General features: G+C 40.9%; 2 protein-coding genes and 1 long non-coding RNA gene across 3 annotated transcripts; 1 reads left to right on the top strand and 2 right to left on the bottom strand.

Annotated features, from left to right (window-relative positions):
- Positions 1-532: 532 nt before the first annotated feature.
- Positions 533-7,412, bottom strand: LOC147260188 (proepiregulin-like). The gene is made up of 5 exons (XM_086206645.1): positions 7,008-7,412; positions 3,579-3,659; positions 2,862-2,988; positions 2,636-2,782; positions 533-1,910 (listed from the first exon to the last, which is right to left on the bottom strand). The coding sequence occupies exons 1-5, from the start codon at positions 7,045-7,047 to the stop codon at positions 1,847-1,849; spliced, it is 459 nt and encodes a 152-aa protein (XP_086062771.1). The 5' UTR covers positions 7,048-7,412; the 3' UTR covers positions 533-1,846.
- On the top strand, positions 7,085-10,149 carry LOC147260187 (uncharacterized). The gene is made up of 3 exons (XR_015116522.1): positions 7,085-7,362; positions 8,056-8,211; positions 9,198-10,149. It is a non-coding gene; the product is annotated as an uncharacterized LOC147260187 (long non-coding RNA).
- Positions 9,641-23,366, bottom strand: LOC147260186 (bifunctional methylenetetrahydrofolate dehydrogenase/cyclohydrolase 2, mitochondrial-like). The gene is made up of 10 exons (XM_086206644.1): positions 23,216-23,366; positions 21,845-22,029; positions 21,474-21,596; positions 20,875-21,027; positions 17,464-17,571; positions 13,270-13,362; positions 11,549-11,674; positions 10,246-11,306; positions 9,985-10,092; positions 9,641-9,677 (listed from the first exon to the last, which is right to left on the bottom strand). The coding sequence occupies exons 1-8, from the start codon at positions 23,344-23,346 to the stop codon at positions 11,191-11,193; spliced, it is 1,035 nt and encodes a 344-aa protein (XP_086062770.1). The 5' UTR covers positions 23,347-23,366; the 3' UTR covers positions 9,641-9,677; positions 9,985-10,092; positions 10,246-11,190.
- Positions 23,367-23,730: the final 364 nt, after the last annotated feature.

Raw genomic sequence — 23,730 nt, 5'->3', positions numbered from 1 at the left:
CTCGACACACTTCGGCAAAGTTTGTTCGGACATGGTTGCATTACATTAGTGTTTAGTAGAATTTCTTGACTTAGTTTGAGAGAAGTTCGCACACGTATCATGAGATTAACAAGATAAAGAGCGGCAAAATTGAAGTTCAGAAGGTGCAGGATTTCTCGTCTATTTCATTTCTGAAAATCATTTCTGATTTTGTATTTCTGTGATTTGTAAGAGTGTCTATATGCTGTCATACTAATACCAATATCGAGGTCACGTCGATGATTCCTGCAGTTCTTGCGCAGTTGTTGCAATGGTGCCACTCAACTAAACCTGAAATCCCTCCATTTAAAGATGTAAATCCACATAACACTGGTCCCTTCATGCATCAAACGTCTCAATTTTCAAAGTTCTCGATGTTTTGTTGCTGCCAAAAAAAAACAAAACTTCTGTAATTTTTCACTGCAGAAATGAAAATTATAAAATAGTTCATCACGGTTGTACATCCCCGCGATGTAAGCCTGTCACACACACACACACACACACCTTTGACATCCTTTATTTTTCCAGCTCATCCTTGAATCCAAGTGGATGTTTGAGGCAAATATGGAGGAATTCTGTCAAGGCGTTCCGAGGACATCATGGTCCAAGGACAAAAAAAATGTGAAAGACAGACAACCCAAAAACATAAGTCCTGATGACGAAGCGTAATAGAAACAGCAACAATGAAGGTATCTTTCTTCTCATGAACTTGGTCCAAATTGCTACCATCAAAGCTACTCAGTGCTTCAACATTAACCAAGTAATAATCGTGGTAAAACATCTACAAACATGCATTTTTAAAGTTGAGACAAGTTCTACATCTGAGAATCAGCATTAACTGAAGGGGGCACATGCTGCTTGAGAGATACAGCTGCTTTGTTTTATATTGGATTTAAAGTCTTTTCTTGATACTCTAGGTGTGGATTATACTACTGTTGTAAAATAACAAGAAAAAAAAACAAAAAACTCTGTCCGTCAGGCTTTATCATGGGTTGAGAATGAGCCGTACTGATTGAGTCATGACGAAAGCGTTGCAACGACAAAAAGCAACACATCAATACAAGAATAGAAAACAAAATAAAGTTTTAATACTTTTTGTGGTGTAACAGCTCGTCCAAAACATGTTGTATGACTGATGTTTTACAGTACAACTCAGGATCCGTTTCACCACAGATGATGATCATAACGGCAGGTTTTGGTTATTTATTCTAGGAACAATAGGCAAAAAGCAAAAATAAATTAACACGTAACCAGGCAGAATATATTTATATATAAAGATATAAATTAGACACTGTTATAAAATAAATTGTGAAATATATTAAACTACTCTGGAAAGTCAGAACGCAGAAAGCAGCAAGATGGCACAGACTTGATCTACTTTTATGAAATTCTATTTAACATTGGTGAGGTACGAAGAAATCTTTGATATTTGTATCAAAATTTTCATTCAACTTGCAAGACCTGCTGGGACAAGTCTGTTTCAGCAGCTAGTGTCAGTTTGAATTCTGCAAAAAAACAAACGAACCCTGGTGTATCACTCTTCCTTGCTGCCGGGAGGGAGTTTAAAAAAATAACGAAGATCGAATCATCGACTCTAGCCTCAATCTCGCAAAGCACGAATCGCTGCAAGAATTTTTTGACAGTTATGTTTCAGGACTCGCCGTCACCATTTTGATGAGTCTCATGATTCTTTTTTTCAATGAAATACTAGAATGGTGCTGCGATCTGCAACAGAAATACAACAAACCAAAGCTATGCAAAGTCTTGTAAACCAGCTGTCACTGTGTTGAGCATCCATGGAGAGAACTGGAAAGGGTTCAGTGACTGTCTAAGCAGTCTGCATGCCTTTGGACTCCTGACACTTCTGACTCGGGAATCTGTTTTTCTTATACCTGGAAAAAAAGGTGACACGCACACACACACACACACACACACACACACACACACACACACACACACACAGAGCATATCACATAACGTTTTTTTTTTTTAAACAAATAAAGCAATGAGCTCGTGATCGCCCTCTGCTGTTGGACGAGCCTGCACGCGAGACAGGACGTGAGTGTGTCTGGGGCTCGGTTTTGCAGGTTTTATAGTATGTAAAGTGCCGTCTGATCATTGGCGCACTTTTAATGCAAAGAAAATTTGTAGCCATCAGGATTAAAAAAACAAAAAACAAAACAGAAATGTGGGAATTTAAGTTAATGTGGGAGGCTTTCATTAAATTGAAGTGGATCATTTATCAAAAATGACGATGTTTAGGAAATTCCAGGGTATCCCAGAATTCCTACCTGGATACAGAACTATTCACAGGTGTTGAAAACTTGGGTTGATACGAATACAGATTTGTGTCGTTTTATTCTCACTTCTATGCCGCATAAATGAGGAAGTCTTCATTGAAAGAAGAAATAAAATAACAAATAAATAGAAAAAATAATAAAAAAAATGTTTTCAGCACTGCAACTATACAAATTTATCCCAAAAAAACCCCATTATTTTACATCAAGAGATTAAAAAATGGAAACTGACATTGGTTAATGCATTAGTAGTCGTCATTGCCTTTCAAACTGTGTATTAAAAATAGCACGAATGGTGACGTTTCATTATGTTCACTCACCATTTACAGCACAGGTACAGAGCTCCAGCCAGACCCACGATCAGGAGACCCACACAGAAAATGATGACAATAATCTGCTTTTCTCCCATTTGCTGAACGACCAGCTCGGGGCTGCTACACCTGGTCCCGTAGAAACCTTTCTGACACCTGCAGCACCAGGAGATCGGTCACAACACGATCAAAAACACACACACACACACACACAAACACAGGCGGAGGGTCTCACTTGCAGTGGTGTTCGTTGATGTCCACCAGCAGCATGCACTGGCCATTGTTCATGCAGTAGTTGTCAAAAGTGCTGTCGCAGTTCTGTGTTGACCGCTTCCCCACATGATGGCGCTCTTCTCCCTGACCTGAGTCATCAGCAGCAACACAGATGGAACAAAAAACTTTGTCACAGGCGCCAATAATCCCAGTAAATGAAACCCAGAAATTAGAAGCCTTTATATCAATCTATATTTGTCTTATCTCATGTCAAATGGATCATTTTTCTGCTGAAAAGCCTGAAATGATAAAGTTTTGTCTAGAAAATCATGCTGGAGTGTAACCCTGTCTATTGGAAGCAACATGACAAAAATAAAAGGTTTAGTTACTGACCTTCAACTTCACATCAAACTAGCAGGTATAGGACTTTAACAGTGAAATGGTATGCAAATTAGCGCTCACTGCTAATGTGTCATATAGTCACTGTATTTGAACATAAAGTGCTCCATGAAATATTTTTTAAAAAATGTCTCAAAATAAAACACCAAACGTGACGACAACCATCGACATCTTAATAAACCTCGGGAGGATCATTTCCAGTTGTTCAAAACAACATTTGCACCTCTTACCAACAAAAAATCCTGTCAAACAACTCAATGCAAAATCAGTTCAAAAATAAATAGTAGTATAACAGTTTTCAAGAATAGCAAAAAGTTTTAAGATCAGCAGGGGCCAGTACCTGCAGGAGAGGCGCCGTCGGCAGGTTGCAGTTTGGATGAGGCACTCTTGGTGAAACCAAAAGGCCAGAGCAGCAGGACACCTGTTGAAGGGAGAATATATCCATTTCTCCTTTATTTCTTCTCATTGACTGATTTAAGCCGATAAAAATGCCTGCGCGACACTGCGTTTTATCAGTTTCCAAAAGTTAACGCATTTCCATTCCCTCTCCAAAACAAGAAGCTGCTGCAATCCGTAGATGTACAAAATCAAAATGTTGTTGTTGTTTGTTTTTTTTGTTTTTTTAGTATTTTCCTCTTTTTTGTGAACAAAGTTTATTTTTTTGATTATCTCTGCAAATATTGTAGTGACAAAGCGACAAGACAACGACAGAAAATGTCATTGAATTCTCATTGATAATAAGTTATGATGTCAGCATCAGCTACTGACAAAACCACACTGGTCAATCACTCCTGTGGAAGCTGGAGGATTATGGGTGTTGTTGTTGTTTTTTTTTTGGGGGGGGGGGGGGTTGGGGGTGATTAAAAACCAAACCTAATACAAACAAAATAAAATCATCTAAAAGTGTTTTAGTGCACTCACCTCATCTAATTTGTCTTTTCAGATGATGAGAGTGTTCGTTATAGAAAACCTGACATGCATCATCAGTCATAAAGGCAGTTTCCAAGTGTAAAAAACAAAAACATAAACGCCAACATGTCGAAACAGTTCGACTGGGCCGTGGATTGTCTTGCGATTTTGGCAGGAAACGTCTGATTTCCTGTCAGGTCTTTGTGATGTGGTGCGGCTGGTGTTGGCTGGTCCACAAGCCTGTACCAGTCCGCGCGACTTTATAACATACGGCACCTGCAGACGCCCACATTCCTGCAGGCAGGCAGGACAGAAAAAGCCAGGAAACTGGATGCAAGATGTGTCTGGTTATGAATAAGAATATACTTGTTGTAAAAGCCTGACTGTCGCACCTCTCCAGGAAGGTGGTGGTGAGTTCCTCTCTGTTGTTATGGCTGCAGACGTGTTTTCAGGGAGAGGACGCAGACGGGTGACGCAGAACCTTTTTATATATATATAAGTAGTTAATCATTGTTAAATCAACTAATTGATATCATTAACAAATGACTCACGTTTATCTGCCACGTCTCCTTTCTTACCTGTCCAGTCCAGTCTTTCTTTTTTATCCCCCAGAACACAAAAACCAAATATGACGCTTTCTGACGCTCCATTGGGTTTATTCTAAAATACAAACGTCGAATGCACAGTTTTTGTGAAAGTAAAAGGTGAGCAGGGTCATGACAAGCCCACGGATGAACCACATGAATGGAACTGGCTAGGTTCAAACCACTCCTTTGAAAGAAGAGGAAATTACAGAATGTTATAATTGAATCATTTATGGTTCTTTTTTTTTTTTTTTTTTTTTAGCCGGTTGAACTATTTACAGCTTGTGCTGATGGATCACTTTCACATTAGTACAAAGATCGAAGCAGCAATTCCCATTTCCTCCCTCATGGTACATCAACACATCTGACTTGTTGGAGTTTACTGGAAGAATAAATAATTTGATGCTTCGATCAGCATCTTGATATTTCTATGAGTTTATATTTTGCCTTGAAAGACAATTGTTCAAAGTCCAATTTACTCTTTCTTTAGGTTTGTGGCACTATAACTTTATGCTTATTGTCATTACATATTCAAGAATAACCAATAATTGTGCAATTGTTGTTGAAGAAACACTTTAGATCGCATGATGACATCGGTAACCTTTTCAACATTCATTCATTGTTTCGAACACAAAAAAAGAAACACTCGGGAAAATCTATAATTTAGTGTAAGAACGTCTTTTTTTTCCCTTCCCATCATGGACCAGTGTGGGGGATTTAGTGACATCTAGTGGACACGTTGCAAACTGCAACTGACTGAACAAGCTTCCATCACTCCCCCGTGTTGACGGAGGATCTGCTGCAGACTTCAGGGGAAATTACTTGTTCAACCAAAACCAGGTAACTTCTGAGTCGCCTTGAAAATATTTGCCCCTTGTTAATGATTTTTTTTTTTTAGCCCTCAATTTAGTCTTACAGACAGAAGTCTTGTGGGTTGAGGGTTACAAGAGATGCGCAATAGATGTCAGGGGCAAGGAGCTACAAATCCCCTTCAGGCTTTGCTTCCTGAGGACTGAAAATTCATAAAGAGTGTAAAAACAAATGTGTGCCTGAAACCATCTCATCACCCCGAAACCTATGTTGGAAACTAGTGGTCAAAAGTGCCAAATTGTATTTTTAAGAAGAAAGGATTAAAAAAAAAACAGTTAAAATAAACAAATCAATGAGCTTCAATTGTGAAAAAATTATGTTTTGAAGGAAATAAATGCCATACACTGACGTATCGTGTTTAATCATTTTTTCCTGCTCCCTTTAATTGTTTGTTTGACGCTTAACCTTGAAAAGAGGAGCGTTTGGTTTGTTCTTATTAGCTTTACCTCTCATAAGTGTTACGCAGCTCTCTGCCGGTGAATGTGGAGCTCAACGAGCCATGGACGGGTGATCCATCCTCGTGTGTGACTGAACTGCCAGTATCAGCATCCCTCAGGCTCAAGGGCGTCAATTCATTCATGTGTGAAAATCTTCCACTCAGGACCACTGCTGATATTCAGTCTCGCAGAGGAAACCTGCCGAAACCTGCTGACTGTTGAAGTCAGCTGTTCTCTCTACCACGGCATCAGAACTAATATGATAATGACACATTAACAGCGAAATGCAGCGTTCAAATTGGTTCATTTAATTGGTTTTCAAATGGGTGTTGACGACCGCGGTGGATAATACGTGCCTTTCCTCGCCCTCTCTCAAAATAGTACATAATTATTAAAGATATGTACAAACTCGAGCATCAAATGAAATGTTGGATGTATTTTCATCATTAATGACTATTTTTTTTTATTTATCCAACATTTAAATTGTTCAATTTCAATATGCCGCGTGTGAAAAGTGAATATTTAAGTCGAAAAATGCATATTTTAATCAACGTTCTGACCAGTTTTGTGTGAGGAAAAACAACCTTGGATCCGCAGCTGTCAAAAGTATTTTGGATACGTTTCAAATATTGTGAAGGAAATAAAAGTAAGGAGTCCTGCAATGCACAAAAAGTCTCCCTCGACATTTCAAGTGGCTGGTACTTGAAGTTACGCATCTCTCTAAAAAATCAACAAAATTTCAATCGACCACCTCAGCACAACGAGGAGTTTAACTGAGGAGCACTCGGGGGCTTTAATGCGCCCTTTTACGCGTCCTTGCTGGCCTGTTCTCCTCTGCTTTGCGCAAAGGTGAGTGGCGCAGATTTCAAGCCAACATCGACGCCCAAATCACAAATCTATCAGTAAAAAATGAATATGCGAGGATGATTTTCTTGGAAATATCGTTGGATAACAACAAAATCAACTTACCTATAAGCGATAAAAGCGCCGATGGTTTGATGTTCCACATTTCCGAGGCTGCAGGTCGCTGAGAGGAAGAACCGAGGGACGCGCAGGTAAAAGAGCGCAGGTAAATGAGCCAATCTGGGCTAGAAAAGCTTCCGACGAGTCAAATTAACTATTAGAGGAGGTGAAGGGGCAGGAGATGCTGCCTCCTCTGGTCCGACGGGAAACCAATGGGCTCATCTGCGGTCTGGGAGTGGTGACAGATCCCTGTAATTTCGACAGTTTCGCACTCCAGAAGATCCGCTCTGAAGACAGGGTGGGGGAGCTCCCATCACCCACCTGACAGCCTCTTTTACCGTCAGAAGGAAGGAAAATTACGGTTTGTTCAGTCACTGCACAGAATCAGCGAGCAGGTCAGGCGTGTTAGGCCTCCTAGGTTGAAACAGAGCGTGAAATGACGTCACAGTTGGTCACGTTGTCATTGTAAAGCAGAATGACGTCGACTAACTTCGAAGAAATAAAGGCCTACGGAGGATTCTTTACTTATTAATCTTTGGTCAATGGTAAAGTTTTAAAAGTTGAACGCGGAATAAGTTATATGTCGAAATTCTGTCTTTGATATACTGTATATACCTATATATGTGTGTACAAATATGTATAAATACAGTACACGTGTATACATATTGATACATACAGTATATACTTTTACATACACACACACACAGTGAGTCCAGCGTTTTTGTCCATTCCCTACAAGTCACATGACATCTAAAACCAACACTAATAAAATTGCAGCCAGACACTGACCTAGGATCAGTGTTTGGTCAGGTTGACCTCTCTGCAATGCTAACCTCAATTAGCAACAGCTTGAATCGCCCCCTGCTGGTCATTAGAAAGAACGAGGCTTTGAAGGACTTGGCTTTTCCATCTACTTCTTTATACGGTCTCTGTCTGCTGCTAAATCAAATCATTTATTTCAAACAAATTATAGCATAGCTGTCAATTTACTACACATTGTGTGTCGCGCATCCAGTGATTGTCTTTGTTTCTGTAACATGGAGTCTTTTTACAGGGTGGGGGCACTGGCCCCACGCCCAACCCCCAACCTAGGGGCCCAGGTGCTGATTTTTGTCTGGCCTCTACCTGGGAGACGTCTCGCTGGGGTTAAGTCCCCGTCATTATAGCTACCCAGGTCATGGAGACACACAAGCTTCCATACCACAACAAGGTGAGCAGCACAAGGCCTTACGTTCCACTTGGGATGAAGAGGATTGATGAAATGAAGTGTCACCAACTGTCTCACATTGGTTTCTAAATCAGCTAAACAAAAATGATCACATTCTGTCCTTTCAAAATAAAAGGGCTTCACCAAATCAACCAAACACTGAATCTATAAAACTAAACTGTTATCACCTTAATTGTAATAGTACAGTGTGTGTGTGTGTGTGTGTGTGTGTTCGCTGTTAATCCCCAGAAAAACAAACACACAAATATTCATTTTCATAAATTTATTACAAAAACTATAAATAAATCTAACAATTTGAAATAAGTTACTTTTGAAACACCAATAAATAATTTAGTTCACACTTTTTATTAAAGGACAATGACAATTATCGTATCAGTTTAACCAATACTGTCATTTTGAATGTGGCTCATTATGCTGTGGTTTATGCTTTTCTAAAGAAAAGTTAGAGTACTAAACAGGGTTTACACCGTGGAAGGTGATGATGATGACGATGAGCAGGAGGAGAAGGAGGAGGAGGAGGGGGAGGAGGGGGTCTCTGAGCGCTGAAACTCACACTGACATCTCGCATGGTTCCGATTTTTTTAACTGTGTGGATTTTTTACACCTGAAAACAGATAAACAAAAGGTTAACCTCTTATTCTTGGTGGCACGTGAGCATTTTTTCACAACATTTTTGGACAAAAACAAATGCAAATCTTCATTGGGCAGAAGCAACCTGCAGTACACAAACTCAAAATGCGGATTTGCAGCTATAGAAAACTAATGTTATGTAAAACAATGGCTCTAATTCATATAAATGAGAAGATTGAACAAATACGAATACTAAAAAAAACAAAAACAAAACACCTCTCAGTTCACCAGCGCCAAAAATGACGGCGGTCAGAGTGTCAGCTGAAACCAATCATCCCCTGTGCAGCATTAGTTTAGGTTTATCTGGTGAATTAGCAGGTGCGTGTTTATGTCTCCAGGAGAAGCACTGTGTGAACGGAGCCTGTAGATTCTCACCTCTTGAAAATGCAACAACCCATGACGGCCAGGATGAAGAGGACTATAAGCACCCCAAAGATGATGGTGATCAGTTGCTCCGCCGCTAGTGGAGCTTCAGAGACCACACCGGTGATTTCGATGACGAAGAGGCAGCGTGGACCGTTGAAGGAAGGGGGGCAGCTACAGAGCAGAGAAATATGTTAGTGCATTCCAGAGGTGAACGCGAACCAACATGTAAACTCCAACATGTTTATACATGCATGTGTGTGTGTGTGTGTGTGTGTGTGTGTGTGTGTGTGTGTGTGTGTGTGTGTCGGGGTGATAATGCTTTACATCTTACATGCAAGAGGGTTTTTCGCTGTCTTGGGGGTACATGCACTGGCCACCGTTTCCACAATAGTTTTCATGTTCACTTCTGCATGAACTGTGTAAGCGTAGCACCACAGGTTCCTCCACGCTGCCTGCAGAGAGAAGAACATGGTAAGGAAGTACAGAACACTACCATCAGTTGGTGACGCGTAAATGATGAATTAAGGGTTATTAATGGATGAGAAATTGATCAAAAACAGACAATTATCTAAATGAATGAGTATATTTTTCAAAATCTGACAGGAATTGGGGCCTAAACAGATGGTAATTATCATAAAATTTAATTAATTAATAGGCAAGAGACACAGAATGGAACCTTGTTAAACTACTGGTCTTCATTTAGAGACAGATCCTCCTTTGTATAATCAGTTCAATGAAAGAAATGCAACTGTGACTTACTGTCATTAAGCAGCGCGGTGGGAGACGAGTCGGGCACAGCAGGAGGTGTTGTGGTTTGTGCAGACTGACCTGACGTTGCCAGGAGAAGCAAAATCAGGAAGGAGATGCCTGGAAAAGAGCGACAACAGAAATTACATCTTTGGTTTAATGATGCTTCCCTCTTGACGATGCTATCCTGCTGTTGCATTTCTACATTCATTTAAACTCATAAACTTTTCACTTATAATTGTTCATATGATCATAAATAATTCATAAACTTACCCATCTTGAGATACGTCTGCCGCTGTGCAAGCATTTTTCTCTTCTGGAGTATTTCAGTCTGTTTACTGCCTGAGTGCTCGTGTCTGCACTGTGACCATCAACAGGTTTTTGCTGAGCTTTATATACAAGCGCGCCCAACCACTGGAAATTTTTTGACAGCCAATCAATTAAGCAGGACTTTTATTAAAAAAAGAGAGAAGCATTTCCTTTGGAATAACTTCTGCATTAGTTCCTTTCATTCATTATTTTCAGCAGCTCCCTGCATGCAGAGACAAAGTTTGAGGGCTGCCAAAGGCTGCCGATGGTGGCGGAAGGAGCATACGATTCCCCAGAGGCAGCGTGGGACGTTTATGAATCCACGTATTTGGCAGATGGACAGTTGAGCGCAAATGCCTCAGTTGAAGTTGTGAGGTTGCGTCACTGAAGATTACAGCTGTTGTGAAAGTCAGGATCCTCTTATTACAGCGGATTACACAGGGTAGACAGATAAGAGGCTGTCTATACAACAGAAAGGGAGAGATCCAAGAGAAGAATCCTACCCAATTATGGTCAGTTTTCCTGGTGCAGGCTCTTTGGGAGATTAAATTAAACAAATACAGAGTGACAGATTGTAACACTGGCACAGTTCTGCTTGTTTTTGGTTTTTATTTAATATTCCCGTTTCCAGTGAATCTGGAATGTTCCAAAAAAATGAATCAAAATGACTTCAGTAGAAAAAATATTAATCTAAATTCATAAAAAGTGAACTCTGAAACAAATAACAATAAATAAATACATAAATGAACAAATTCAAACAATCCAAAATACATATCAAGTCTCAGCAGGTATGGAGTCTTTAAACAAAAACAGTGTATACCTAAAAGAATAGATGTATGTGCTGTATGCCTGTATATGCATATACTATCTTCTGTGTGTATCATTCATTCAAATGAATTTGTGCTGTGTCTAATGCATCAGAGCGTTTCGGGCAGCCGTCACAGTGTTCTTCATCAGCATGGCGACTGTCATGGGACCCACACCTCCAGGGACAGGTGTGATGAAAGCTGCCTTCTCCTTCACGCCTACGATACAACAGCAGAGTTGCGGTTAACCAAAAGGAATAACGTCATCTTTTTATACCTGTGTAAAATTAAATGTGTCATTTGTGACGGGAGTATTTGAATCATAACTAGCTGGCGTTGTCTCGTCTTGCAATACCCCTTTATTCCTCAAGAGGCAACAGTGAGTCAGTGGAGCGCCAAGGCGCCATTCCTGCAACGGGGAGCAAGATGTCCTTAAGTTGGGAGAGCCTGTGATTATTTACCCTCAAAGTCAACGTCACCAATGAGCCGTAGTTTCCCCGTTTTTGGATCTTGAATGCGGTTTATGCCCACGTCGATAACTGCTGCGCTTTCTTTCACCATATCTGCTGTGATCAGCCCGGGAACACCTACACACAAAAACCCAGGAGGAGTTGAAAACTAGAGGATAAAATGATCACTCAATAATGCTTGCAGATAAATCCTTTCAACTGTGGAGAGATCATCAGCTCGAGGACCAAAGCTTTCATAAACACACTTGGAGGTGTCTAGTTTTTAAGCAGAAAAAAAGATAGTCGTGACTCACAGTTTCAAACCTGCATTATCTTGTTGAAGAATTATGTCCGTCTGCTGCTGCGGATCAAGCCAAATGTGCCGACTTGACTCAGCTAGTCAGGCACTAATATGTTTTTCTTTCCAGCATATAATCCTCTGAAGATACGAATTGTGTTTTTGCTAGCTGAGCTCTTTAGAGGAGTAGGTCAAGAACAGACAACCCTGCACCTTTGTGTTTGTTTGCCTTTGGGTTTTTTTAGTCGTACTTTGTACTGGTAGAAAACTATAAGCTGCACCTTCACTAAACATGCGTGTTCTGCTCTGTTTCCACCACAGTTTGACTTTTTTCATGCAACTACTTGTTGCTGATGCATTTGCACAGCAACTCCACGGCCTTGAGGTCCTCCGATGACCGTCCGCGGAAGTCACCCAGACGCAGCTCCAGTAGACATGCAGGCCCCAACAGCGTTGGGTTTTATGGGACTTCTTCATTTGCAAAAGTAGCTGTACCATTATTACTGCCCTGGTTGATGACAAATAGAAATGAAAATTTCCAAATTGGAAATATTATACGTGAGTGAGGCTATAGTAGGTTTCGTTGATGGAGAGGGGAGGTGAGGGGCTGCATTCTCCAATTTAACCACTAGATGACACTACATCGTACACCCTGGTCCTCAAGTAAACTCCTTCCAGGAAGAATTAGTAATATTCAATGTGCCAAGTTGGAGTTCAATGATAATTTTTTCCCTCAAAGCAACCACTGTCCTAGTAAACACGCCAACCACGATCTATATGATTGTATGGGGCGCACAAAGCACAACTCCAATCCGCGGATACATGACAAGAACTGATTATAGGATAGAGGTATAATTTGCAGTTCCCATTAAGATATAATATGAAAATCAAGGCACGCTGAGCTGAACATCCCTCCTGCAATGATGCTTTACATGTCTTCCTAACCGCCAGGCCAACGATGACTAATGACCATGTCACCTTGGCCTTAAAAGGCAACACTGCAGAACAACATGACAACCTCTTGTAGACAGGTGACTGTCTACAAGAGGTTGGAAAAAAAGTGAGCATGTATTCATCTTGATCATCACCCCATTTAGATCTGACTCCTCAGGTGCTAATTTGAGCAACATCAACAACAGACTCCAGTCTGAGCCAAAAAACAACTAAAATACCAGACTGAACTTCAGAAAATACTGTTATATACTGCACACACGTCAGAGGAACACAGTAACCCCAAACTTCACTCCCTATCCAACTGTCTTTTTTACTGCAATTACATGTTGTACAATTAACTTTTCAACATACATTTGGTTCCATGAAACAGCTGCTGATGAGTGGACACTGCCTGGCTGGGCTTTGATTCATTATACAGTTTATAAATCACAATCACAATCTTTCTTTTTGTTTTAAAAAAGGAGGCTGGGGGTGTAAATACCTGCAGCTGCAATAATGATGTCCGCCAGGCTGGTGAGCTCCTTCAGCCGTTCCCTCGGTGTACATCTGTGGGCGATGGTCACTGTGGCGTCACCTGACGAGAAAATTTTACTTTTTCCCCCACTTGACTAAAGAGATGTTTTGTGCAATCATTTTTGACAAAGCTTCATCTGTTTTCATGTCATGAGATAGTCACACCTCCAAAATTGATGTGAGACGTGTATTTGCTGCGAGGCTGCCCCAGTTAGGACAGATTTTCCAGCATAGTGCAAAAAAATTCATCTTTTTTGCCGCTTATCCTGTTAAGGGTAACAGGGGGGCTGGAGCCTATCCCAGCAGCCTTCGGGCAAGAGGCGGGTTCACCCTGGACAGGTTACCAGTCCATCACAGGGCCAACACATAGAGACAGACAACCATTCACACTCACAGTCACACCTACGGTCAATTTAGAGTATCAATCAGCCTCGTCCTCTCTTGATGTCTTTGGACTGTGGGAGGAAGCTGGAGTACCAGAGAGAACCCACACAGGAACAGGGAGAACATGGAGATTCACACAGAAAGATCCTGTGCACCACTGTGCCGCCAGAAAAAATAATTTGGAATCTAAATGATCTACCTAGTTCAGTATCACTAAGGTAAAGAAGGGGAAAAATACCTGGAATTTACTTTTAAAACAATCATAGTAGCTTGTTTTTTTAAATAGTCATTGCTGACAGTTGCATTATGGTTGAGCCAGTTTTTCTCCCTCAAGGTCAAAATCAACAGAGTCTCAAACTCACAAGTGGCAAGTGGTCATGAATGAGAATGTTACACAATGATTACACAATGAGGAAAGACATCATACAGATAGAAATCTAAACCTATCCTTAAAATCCATCCTGCACCCTCATTGCAGAGCAGATATGTTGCAAGTGTGGGGCACCAGAAATTTGATCAAGCATGGAGGGCTTCACGGAAGATACGACTGTGAGAGAAGGAAAGGCAAGTTAAAGCACATCAGACTTCCAAATCACATTCCGGAGAGGATGCCTGTGTGTGTGTGTGTGTGTGTGTGTGTGTGTGTGTGTGTGTGTGTGTGTGTGTGTGTGTGTGTGTGTGTGTGTGTGTGTGTGTGTGTGTGTGAGAGAGAGAGAGAGAGAGAGAGAGAGAGAGTGTGGGGGTATGAATTAAGCAACTTTCAGTGAAAAAAATCTATACCTTCCAGTTAATCAACCAATTAATTGGAAATGGCATGAGTAATCTGGGACACAAATTGTGTCCCCATTTTGCTGACTTTAATTGTTGAGGTTAGGAAACTACTGGTGAGGGTCTCCAGGAAATGAAGGAATGAATGAAAGGTCTAATGTCTAAGTACATTTATGGCCAAAATGCTTAACACCGCAGCTTTAAATGGATGTTGATGAAGGTTAAGATCTTGTTTTGGGTTAGGGTTAGTCTTTGGGCAATGGTGGGGGGGGGGGGGGGGGGGCAGAGAAAGTTTTATGACATGTTTACTATATTGCACTGATCAGGGTGTTATTATATCATTTGGTCACAGTGTTGAACACATAACAGTGATTTCAATTTCAACCATTTGTTCTGACTGTCTTTTATTTCCCTTTTCAGTCATTTGACATAGAGCGAATTGGTTCAGTTGAAGGTGAAGTGAGGATTTCAGTCTGCAGGTCAAACACGGTCTTCTTCTGGGCCGCGCTGTCAGCTGATTCCTACGCTCAGATGCACGCTCCTTTTTATGCTTGGTTGATAAATGACAGCTATTGTATCTGTTCATGATGCATAACCAGACCATTCAAAATGATCAGTTTATCACTTCAAATTAAAAGAGCAACAGGTCAAAATAGTCAATCATTTTCCTTTTTGTATGATTTGTTTCTTTCTTTTCCTACATTGGCCCTCATACATCGTCAAAAGTAACAGATATTTCTTTTTTCTTCACTCCCAGAGGCTAACAGCAGTTGTGCACATGACTACTGTTGTACACGACTTTAAATCCTTGTTTGCGATGCAGCATTGGTTCAATCAACCTCAAGGTTCTTCTAGTGTTTAAAGAAAAATCTACCCTGAAGCAGGAGCAATAAAAAAGCTTCCTCAAATATTGGTCCAGGTAACCACTATTCTTCCTAGTTCCTGCAACAGTTCTTTATGATCTCTTTATAACCAGGTGACTGCAGCACCCGTCACCTTTCAGGTGTGTGAAGACCCAGTTTCTCCTCCATTCTAGTAGATGAAGGGAGCCACATCTGCCTCCCACATCAAGGTGTTGTTTCCACTACATCTCAAACTCAAAAAATTTAGCAGGAATGTCTAGATTTACCAGTCTCGCAGCTTTGTAACTTGAGTGAACTTTTTTTGTTTACATACAACCACTATACTTTGAAAGGTCAAACATATCCTATTGCTTCTTAAGAACAGTAAATTCCATGCAAGCCTGTCCAAATCCCATCCCCTCTTCCTAAACCCTTACAAGGACAGTTGATCCGTCTGACACTGCATAGTGCAACAAGTCCCGCCCCACCCTCTTCTGTTCCTCCACACTCCCTGGTACTCTCTCTTTGTTCACCCCTGGCAGGACATGTATCAGCACTTAATGTTTGATAAAAGAGGAGTCACAGTTGAACTTTGTTGCTGGACATACCGAGACAAAGATTAAGGCATCAAAGGCATTCAAGGAAAACCAGGATGTTGCAAAATCATTTGCATGTACGTGGATCAGTAAATTATAATGTGACTCATCGGGATTTACAAACACTGACACACACACGGATGTAAATCTAGTAATGGTTTGTGTCAGTGGTCCCCAAACTACGGCCCGCAGGCCGGATACGGCCCGCCACCACATTTGGCCCGACCCCCTGAACAATACCAGAGAAGCATTTGGATTTTTTTTCCATATGTGTATTTGTATTTGATCATAAAATTGATAACTAGCTATGAACTATTTTCATTATTAACTATTAAGGTGTGTTCACTGGGGCTGCAACGATTAGTCGACGTCGACAAAAAATCGATAATAGAAATAGTCGACAATGAATTCCATCATGGACTATTGTGGCCACACGCGTTTTTCCAAAAGAGTGAGGCATCTCACTTGATTACCATCTCAGCCGAGAGTCACTCATGCGCAATAGCGTCTCTGTCTCTGAGCGGTAACATACAGAAATGGCGGCGTCAACATCAGGTACGCGCACCAAAACTTCTAAAGTTTGGGAACATTTTAGCCTGAATACGGCGGAAAAAAAGACTACTTGTAGAGGTTGCAAAGCAGACCTCGCGTATCAGGGCGGTGATGCACAAACATTTAAAGAAGCACGTCGGGCAGTTGAAGGAAACGGAGTCTGACTCGCCTCGGTGAGATTCAAGTAACATTCAAGCCAGGACGGTTTTTATGACACACATTGTACATTTTAGAAGCGTATTTTCGCTATAAAAGAGAGCTCTCGCGTTATGCCAGACTGTGCCTGAGAAACATATTTTGAATTAATGAATGTTCAATAAAAGATGTATTTTTCATTGTACCCATCTTTCTTGTTTATCATTTGACACATAATTAAATCAACTTCATGCTAAATTTAAGAAAAAAAATAATTATCCGATTAGTCGACTAATCGTTTCAATAGTCGGTGACTAGTCGACTATTAAAAGAGTCCTTTGTTGCAACCTGAATGTTCACACCAAATGCAACGCAAATTTTCACGTCACTTTATTCGTGCGAATTTGATCGTTGGATCAATTTGTTTATATTCGCGAATAAAGCGACGTGAAAATTCACATTGCCGTTTGGTGTGAACACAGTCAGTCAGTAACTATTTCATACACGCATGGAGCGAGACGTTCTATTCCACCCTTCTGTAGTCCGTGCCCCTATCTGGCAACCCCCAGAAAAAATTCCTAGACCCGAACCCTAAGAGGGTTATTTGGTAGTGTCATATATGTCCTGACTTTTTTTCTGTGAAAAACCCAGAGAGGGTTGTTTGGTTGTGTGGCTTTCTGGAAAACAATAAATTTTTACGTTTAGGCAACCCCATGATCGCCACACTTTTTCTGTTACAAACTGAGCCCAGCCCCCCATCAGAGAAGGGGAAAGTTATGTGGCCCTCACAGAAAAAAGTTTGGGGACCCCTGGGGACCCTTTTATGTTAAGATAACTTGCTTTTGTGATGTCCCAACAACAATAGTGTTACAGGTACACACTTACCCCCAGGGCGTTCATGGTTGCGATCAGTGTGCAGCAACATTGCAATGGGCATGCCAACATTTTTGGAGCGACCAGCAACCAGCACATTCTTTCCCACCGTCTCAATACCTGCATAAGACATGTCCAAGGGAAAATTGTTGTATGATTGATTGCACTGATATGACAGAGTGAAATTTCTTTTGTGACATATTTATCCCTGTCTCTAAGCTGAAAGGGCAGGGAGACAGGAAACAGGGACATGGCAGAGAGACGGTATGGCCAGACAAACATCAGTTTATCTTTGAGTAAATGAGTGAGTGTTTGTGCCAAATTTGACGGAATTCCCCTGTGGCATTCCTGAGATTGCATTCACAAGGCCAGCAAAGTGGCCCTGTGAGACATTCTGACAGTTATCTACCCATCTGCAGCCACATATTCACTTTAAAAGGATTTTAAAAAATGGACACCAAGGGGAACTGTAGTGTACATGATGGAGAAGGTCTGTGACGTGTCCGTGGCGTTAAGCTCAATATTGCACAGATCAGGATGTTATTGGATGTTCCAGTCTATACAGTGGTGATTCTGTGCCTCCTCCGCTACATACTGACGTACGCAAGTGTGACCACGCACCCCTCAGACTGTCACTCAAAAGTGTCAATCAGTTAAAGCAGTGATTTCAATCAAAAACTTGAGTTGCAACTTCGTTTGATCACTTATCAGGCTGTCAGATAAACTAGTTGGTTCAGCTGATCAGTTGACAGAAGGTTTCAATCGCCCCTCGTGGGGTGAGGCTCCAAAGAAACGGAATATACTGGGGCATGGTATTTAAATGTCACCTGTTTTATCAATGCCAGGTCACAGTTCCTGAGATCATTGGACATAAACCGGGACACTTTAGACACCTGTTGAACTCTGCTGAACACTCCTGTGGATGATTTCGCAATCTTTATATTGAAGCTGAAGAGGTTACGTAACTGAAATTTTCCAGTTGCTTCCTGGACCCCATCCCAGCCACTGTTTTAAAGATGGTGTACTGCATACCTACTTAGAGGATGACGTACTACTGATAATAAATCCATGCATTTTATGGTCAAGCCCAGCTCAACCATTCGGCCTATTCAGTCGAACCAACTCGCTCGCTGTTGTCTGCATTGTTCACAGTTGCACCGAACTTGAAGTGTTATGGTTTGCTTGTTTTACGCTCAAATCCAAGTTTTTGTGGATTACTGAGGATACAACTGGATAAAGATGTGAATTGTACAGGATGATGCACATGAGAGTTAAGAAAGGTTTTTGGGCAGTTTGGCTGGTCTTTGATTTCTGTCGCTGTTGTAAGCCATCAGTCACCATTCACTCTGTCTGCATTCTGGAGTCACAAAGAAGTGAGTCAGGAGGGAAAAATGTCTTTGTGAGCTCAAGACATGTTTGTGAGTACTTGACAAGCAAAAAAACCCACTTTTTGGAGGACGTATCGCTTCAAGACTACAGTCAAACATAAAGGTACATATTAACAGATCTGATAGCTTTTGTTTAATTTTTTAAAAATATCTTTCATATAGGCGGCACAGTGGTGCAGTGGTCAGCACTGTCGCCTCACAGCAAAAAAGTTCTGGGTTCGAGCCCCGGCTTTGGCACGATCTTTCTGTGGGGAGTCTCCATGTTCTCCCTGTTCCTGTGTGGGTTCTCTCTGGTACTCCAGCTTCCTCCCACAGTCCAAAGACATCAAGAGGGGACGAGGCTGATTGATACTCTAAATTGACTGTAGGTGTGACTGTGAGTGTGAATGGTTGTCTGTCTCTGTGTGTTGGTCCTGTGATGGACTGGTGACCTGTCCAGGGTGAACCCCACCTCTCGCCTGAAGTCAGCTGGGATAGGCTCCAGCCCCCCCGTGACTCTTAACAGGATAAGCAGAAGAAAATGGATGGATCTTTGGTTTATGTTTTTGTGCAAAATCTCTTTGCATATCTGTAGAATGATATCTTAAGTCTCCCTCCATCATCATGCTCAACCAGTAATTCCAGTATCTTCAAGGTGCTCTTGAGGATGATTAGCATTCTTCAGGTTTTTGGAGGCCAGGACAGAAAGTCTCATGTATCATAGACATGTATTTGCTCAGGGATACTACTGGTTTAAAATAATAAACATTTTCTACCATATTTCCTCTAAAACTGTGTGGAAGAACATCCCATTGTATGGACCACATTCTACACCCTGAGCAACTTCATCACTGTCTGGTATGAGAACTTCACAAATTCTGATAATAATGAAACAAGGTTTCATTAAGGTTTCTCCCTCCTTGGCCCACACAGGACTCATATTTAAACAATTCTCCAGCAGTGTCAAGATCTTCAGTATCAGAGCATGAGCGTTTTCTGAAATAAACAATATTCAGTGGTAAAGAATGGTGAAAATATATTTAGCTTTCTGTAAGCCATGCTCTATATTTAACAAACATCAATAAAGTGTTCAATCACTTTTGTAAATGACACAAAGATTCATGAGTCAGAATTAAAACAAAGATGAATATAAATTCAGTCGCATTAGGCTCACTGCCTTGTCACAATTTAAGAAAATGCTCTTTGACTTATGTAACTGCAGTCTGAAGCAAATTCATCCTTAAATGTAGTTGTTGCAGTCGGTATACGTGTTACAATTCACATTATCCAGAATGTATATGACTCACTGAATCTCCATTTGGCTCAACCTCAGTGTGTGTGTGTATGTTTTACATGTTTCCTAACTTGTACATCACCACCTGTGAACACCTGTAAAACACTGGGAGGATTCTAGACACCACACTGGGATGTGTCAAAAAAACAAAACAAAACAAAACATTATGTTATATTTTCCTACTTATTGGTGCTTTTGATCAGCAGATTCAAACTGAAGACTTCAAATTCTGTATATGTCAATCCCAAAACTTGATCATTAGAATGACTTGACTGGCTCATCTGATCCATTAATGCAGGGGAGAGACTTTTATTTTGAAAATTATTCTTCACTGCCATCTAGTGGGGCATACATGGTAGAGCAGCAGCACTACTTGCCATTCTCTCATTCGCATCATTTTACATTTTTTCCACTATTTAACATGAAACACGTGTTGGGGTTTGTTGTGTGGGTAAAAGGATCCTAATACACATACTGAACATGTAGGAAAAAAAAGCAGTATTTTTTTTCTCTACTTGAGTGTTATTTTGTGTTTTTAGATGATGGTGGGCTCACATGTTCATGTGAATATATGGTTTCTCTATTACTTTTTGGAAAAAAAAAATTATCTTGAGTTTACTCTTTAATCACGTGTAAATTCTGATCATTCAAAATCAAGAGTTGAGAAAATATTTGCTCTCTGTCATTTAGGATGGGCCGGCTTCAATGGTGCCTGACACAAAAACAGTACTTCATGGTACTGAAGAACCGGTGGTGGTTTACCTGCTCTTTTGATGATCTCCCAGACAGCAGCAGGTGTGGCAGGCACCATGGATCTCTGGTCCAGACACAGCTTACCAATGTTAACAATATGGAAGCCGTCAACATCCTTCTCTGGAGCGATGGCATTACATACTGCTCTTTCATTTATGTGGTCTAAAAAGTGAACGAAGTACAACAAGATTTTCATTTATAATGAATATAATAGTATAACGGCAAATAGCTGGACACTGCTTACACCGCATGCCTTATAAATACAATTCAATGTTTTAAATATATGAATAATATGATTTGCAATATTATTATACAGTATTATAGTCTATTTTGTGTTTTTCTGGTCTCGCTCTCACAGTAGCCCAAACCAGGTCAAATGGTAAAATGCTAAACAAGTGATGTGTAGAGAAAGTCTCGCTAGCCCTTGACACGTGACACGTGACTTGACACGAGGCAGACTGAGAGTAAAGTGAGGTCATTCGTACGATCAACTTTCAGCAGCGTGAGAAGCCCACATTTTCATGTTAATTTTGAACGCTATGCAAGAACCAAAGTACATGTAGGCTGCTTGACTTTGACGTCACTGAGAAAAACTCATCTGCGCTTACCAGGAAGTGGCAGCTGCACCAACAGTCCGCTGACCCTCCAGTCACGATTCATCTTGTCAATAAGATCCAGCAACTCTTCCTGAGAGATAGAACTGGGCCGCACCACTGTGTCACTGGAAATACCTGGAGCATACATACACACACACACACACACACGCACGCAGGCACAAACACACCATGTTCAAATTTTAGTCACGTGCATGGTGTGACATTATATCAGTTTTGCATGTGAAAGACTTGTTTATCCATGTGTATCTAACACGTTCATGCGTGTCTATAAATGGAAAATTCATTTAAGTAGATGTAATGTTATATTTGTTCTCCAGGATTCACACGAGTGTTCAGGAATGTGTACAGTGTTCACATCTGACCCAATACGCTTGCAGCCCGGGTCTTATTCCTAACATAGGTCCGACTGGCTGGGTCGTCTCCCACAAACACCACTCCTAGATGTGGTCTCATGTTGCCCTGAGCTACGAGCTCTTCCACATCGCGCTGGATTTCTCTGTGAAGCTGACGAGCCATTGCTGTCCCTGAAATCACCACAGCAGCATGCCTGGAGAGGTAAAGTGCAGACAAGTAAGATTAATGATCATGTGGTCATGAAAATGTACCGTCTTATTCCACAATGAGCTGAAATTATCATATTCTGATGACTGAATTAAAATAATTGAATTAAATGAACTGGTCAGAATTACAGTCACAGGGAACATTTTGCTGGTTTTACTCTCAGTCTTGTCCTGACAAAACAAGAACTTGACAATCAAATTGAGTTTTGAAAAAAAGTTATTTTTTGTACCATTAACTCTTTTAATGATATAAGAGAAATAAAAGAATAAATAAATGTGAAAATATAGAGACAAATTATCTAAATTATGGAAAGGAAAGGCAAAAGAATAATTCTCTATTCACAGAATGTTAAAAAAGGCAATCCAAAGGAGCATAATATTTTTTGAGGATATTACGAATATACAGAGAAATACATCAAACCTTAAAACCATTAATCATTTACGAATGTGTAATCATTTTTATTTCTACATTTTATTTAGTTTGTATTATTTATGTCTTTAAAAAACGGCCATTGTCTACATACCCAAAGACCACAAATGGAAAATACCTAGCCGCTAAATCTGGTACATCTTTTATCCGAGTTTGTATTATTTTTTTAATAGTCTTAGCTTTCATCATACGTATTGATTTGTTCATTTGTATTTACATTCACATGCATATTCTAATACACATTCATTGTTTCAGTGGCACCCGTATGTCTCAATAGACCCTTGTTTACAGTGGTTTAACGTCACTGTTTGCTCTGATAGTAAACCAACGGCTTGATAGGACAACTGGTGCAGCGCAGGTCAACGAAAGGTCAATGAAGACAACAACTTTTACCCTATTTTCTCTCGCGAGACGCATAAAGTTCTGATGCTAATTGCAGCCAACCGCCCAATTAGCAGCAGCAGCAGCAGCAGCCAGCCTATTTTATAATGCGTGTCGTTAAACGCTACAGCCGTGTTTTAATTGCTCGTTGTCAATTTTCTCCAACCTTTAATTGAATCCTGTTGAAATGACGGCGCGCTGAAGCCGCACCTGAACCCTCTCCCTCCCCAGCGCGAGCCGTCAAAGCCTGCTGTCAACAGCATCCCCTGGCACGTGACGGTACTAGAGACTTCAACGGTTCAGATACTCGTCAATCGGGGAGCGTAATGTCCCGTAGAAAACGTAAACGCGGCGCCATGTACCTCGTCTCCGACAAGTGTAGATGTCTCCTTTGATATTCACATTTTCTGTGTATCCGGCAGCAGTGATGGTCATACACCAGTGGGCTACAAATCCTGAAGGAGGAGCGTAGCGGTGAAACAGAGGCCGCCATGTTTGCGTGTGTATGTAAAGATCGTGCGTACGTAGTGCGTGCGTGCGTGCATGGCGTGCGTGCACGAGAGAGAAAGGAGGAGTGTGTGGCGATAGAACGACATACTAGCGGATGTAGAGTTTCGCTGTACACGCGTTTGTATGTATTGTGTGTGTATATTCTATGTTTGTATTACAATGTTGATTAAGAGGAAAGGCGACATGAATCTAGTTGTAGAACTGAGTGTTCAGACAGGTAGGGAGGCTACAATAACGTTGTAAACACTCTGTATAACCAGTGAATGAACCAATGAAAGTAATAAGAATGGCTTTCTCATCTCTCTCAGTTAAGGTCAAGACTATCCAAACAATTTCCTTTGAAGGGCCAAAACTGAAACTTGATTGT

The sequence above is a fragment of the Aulostomus chinensis genome, chromosome 6 (assembly GCF_037954235.1).
Source record: "Aulostomus chinensis isolate RoL2024-O1b breed Wild chromosome 6, RoL_Achi_v1.0, whole genome shotgun sequence".
In the NCBI taxonomy this organism is placed as follows: Eukaryota; Metazoa; Chordata; class Actinopteri; order Syngnathiformes; family Aulostomidae; genus Aulostomus; species Aulostomus chinensis.
Note: the sequence above shows the minus strand (reverse complement) of the source record. Positions and strands in the feature narration are given on the sequence as shown.

Excerpts from the sequence above, each read along its gene's own strand:
- LOC147260188 (XM_086206645.1), bottom strand. The coding sequence starts at position 7,047 with ATGTGGAACATCAAACCATCGGCGCTTTTATCGCTTATAG. Across the intron at positions 3,660-7,007 it reads GGCGCTTTTATCGCTTATAG|GTGTCCTGCTGCTCTGGCCT; the intron begins GTAAGTTGATTT and ends TCCCTTCAACAG. Across the intron at positions 1,911-2,635 it reads CTGTACCTGTGCTGTAAATG|GTATAAGAAAAACAGATTCC; the intron begins GTGAGTGAACAT and ends CTTTTTTTCCAG.
- LOC147260186 (XM_086206644.1), bottom strand. The coding sequence starts at position 23,346 with ATGGCGGCCTCTGTTTCACCGCTACGCTCCTCCTTCAGGATTTGTAGC. Across the intron at positions 21,597-21,844 it reads CCGGGCTGCAAGCGTATTGG|GTATTTCCAGTGACACAGTG; the intron begins GTCAGATGTGAA and ends TGTATGCTCCAG. Across the intron at positions 11,675-13,269 it reads CATCATTATTGCAGCTGCAG|GTGTTCCCGGGCTGATCACA; the intron begins GTATTTACACCC and ends TTTTGTGTGTAG.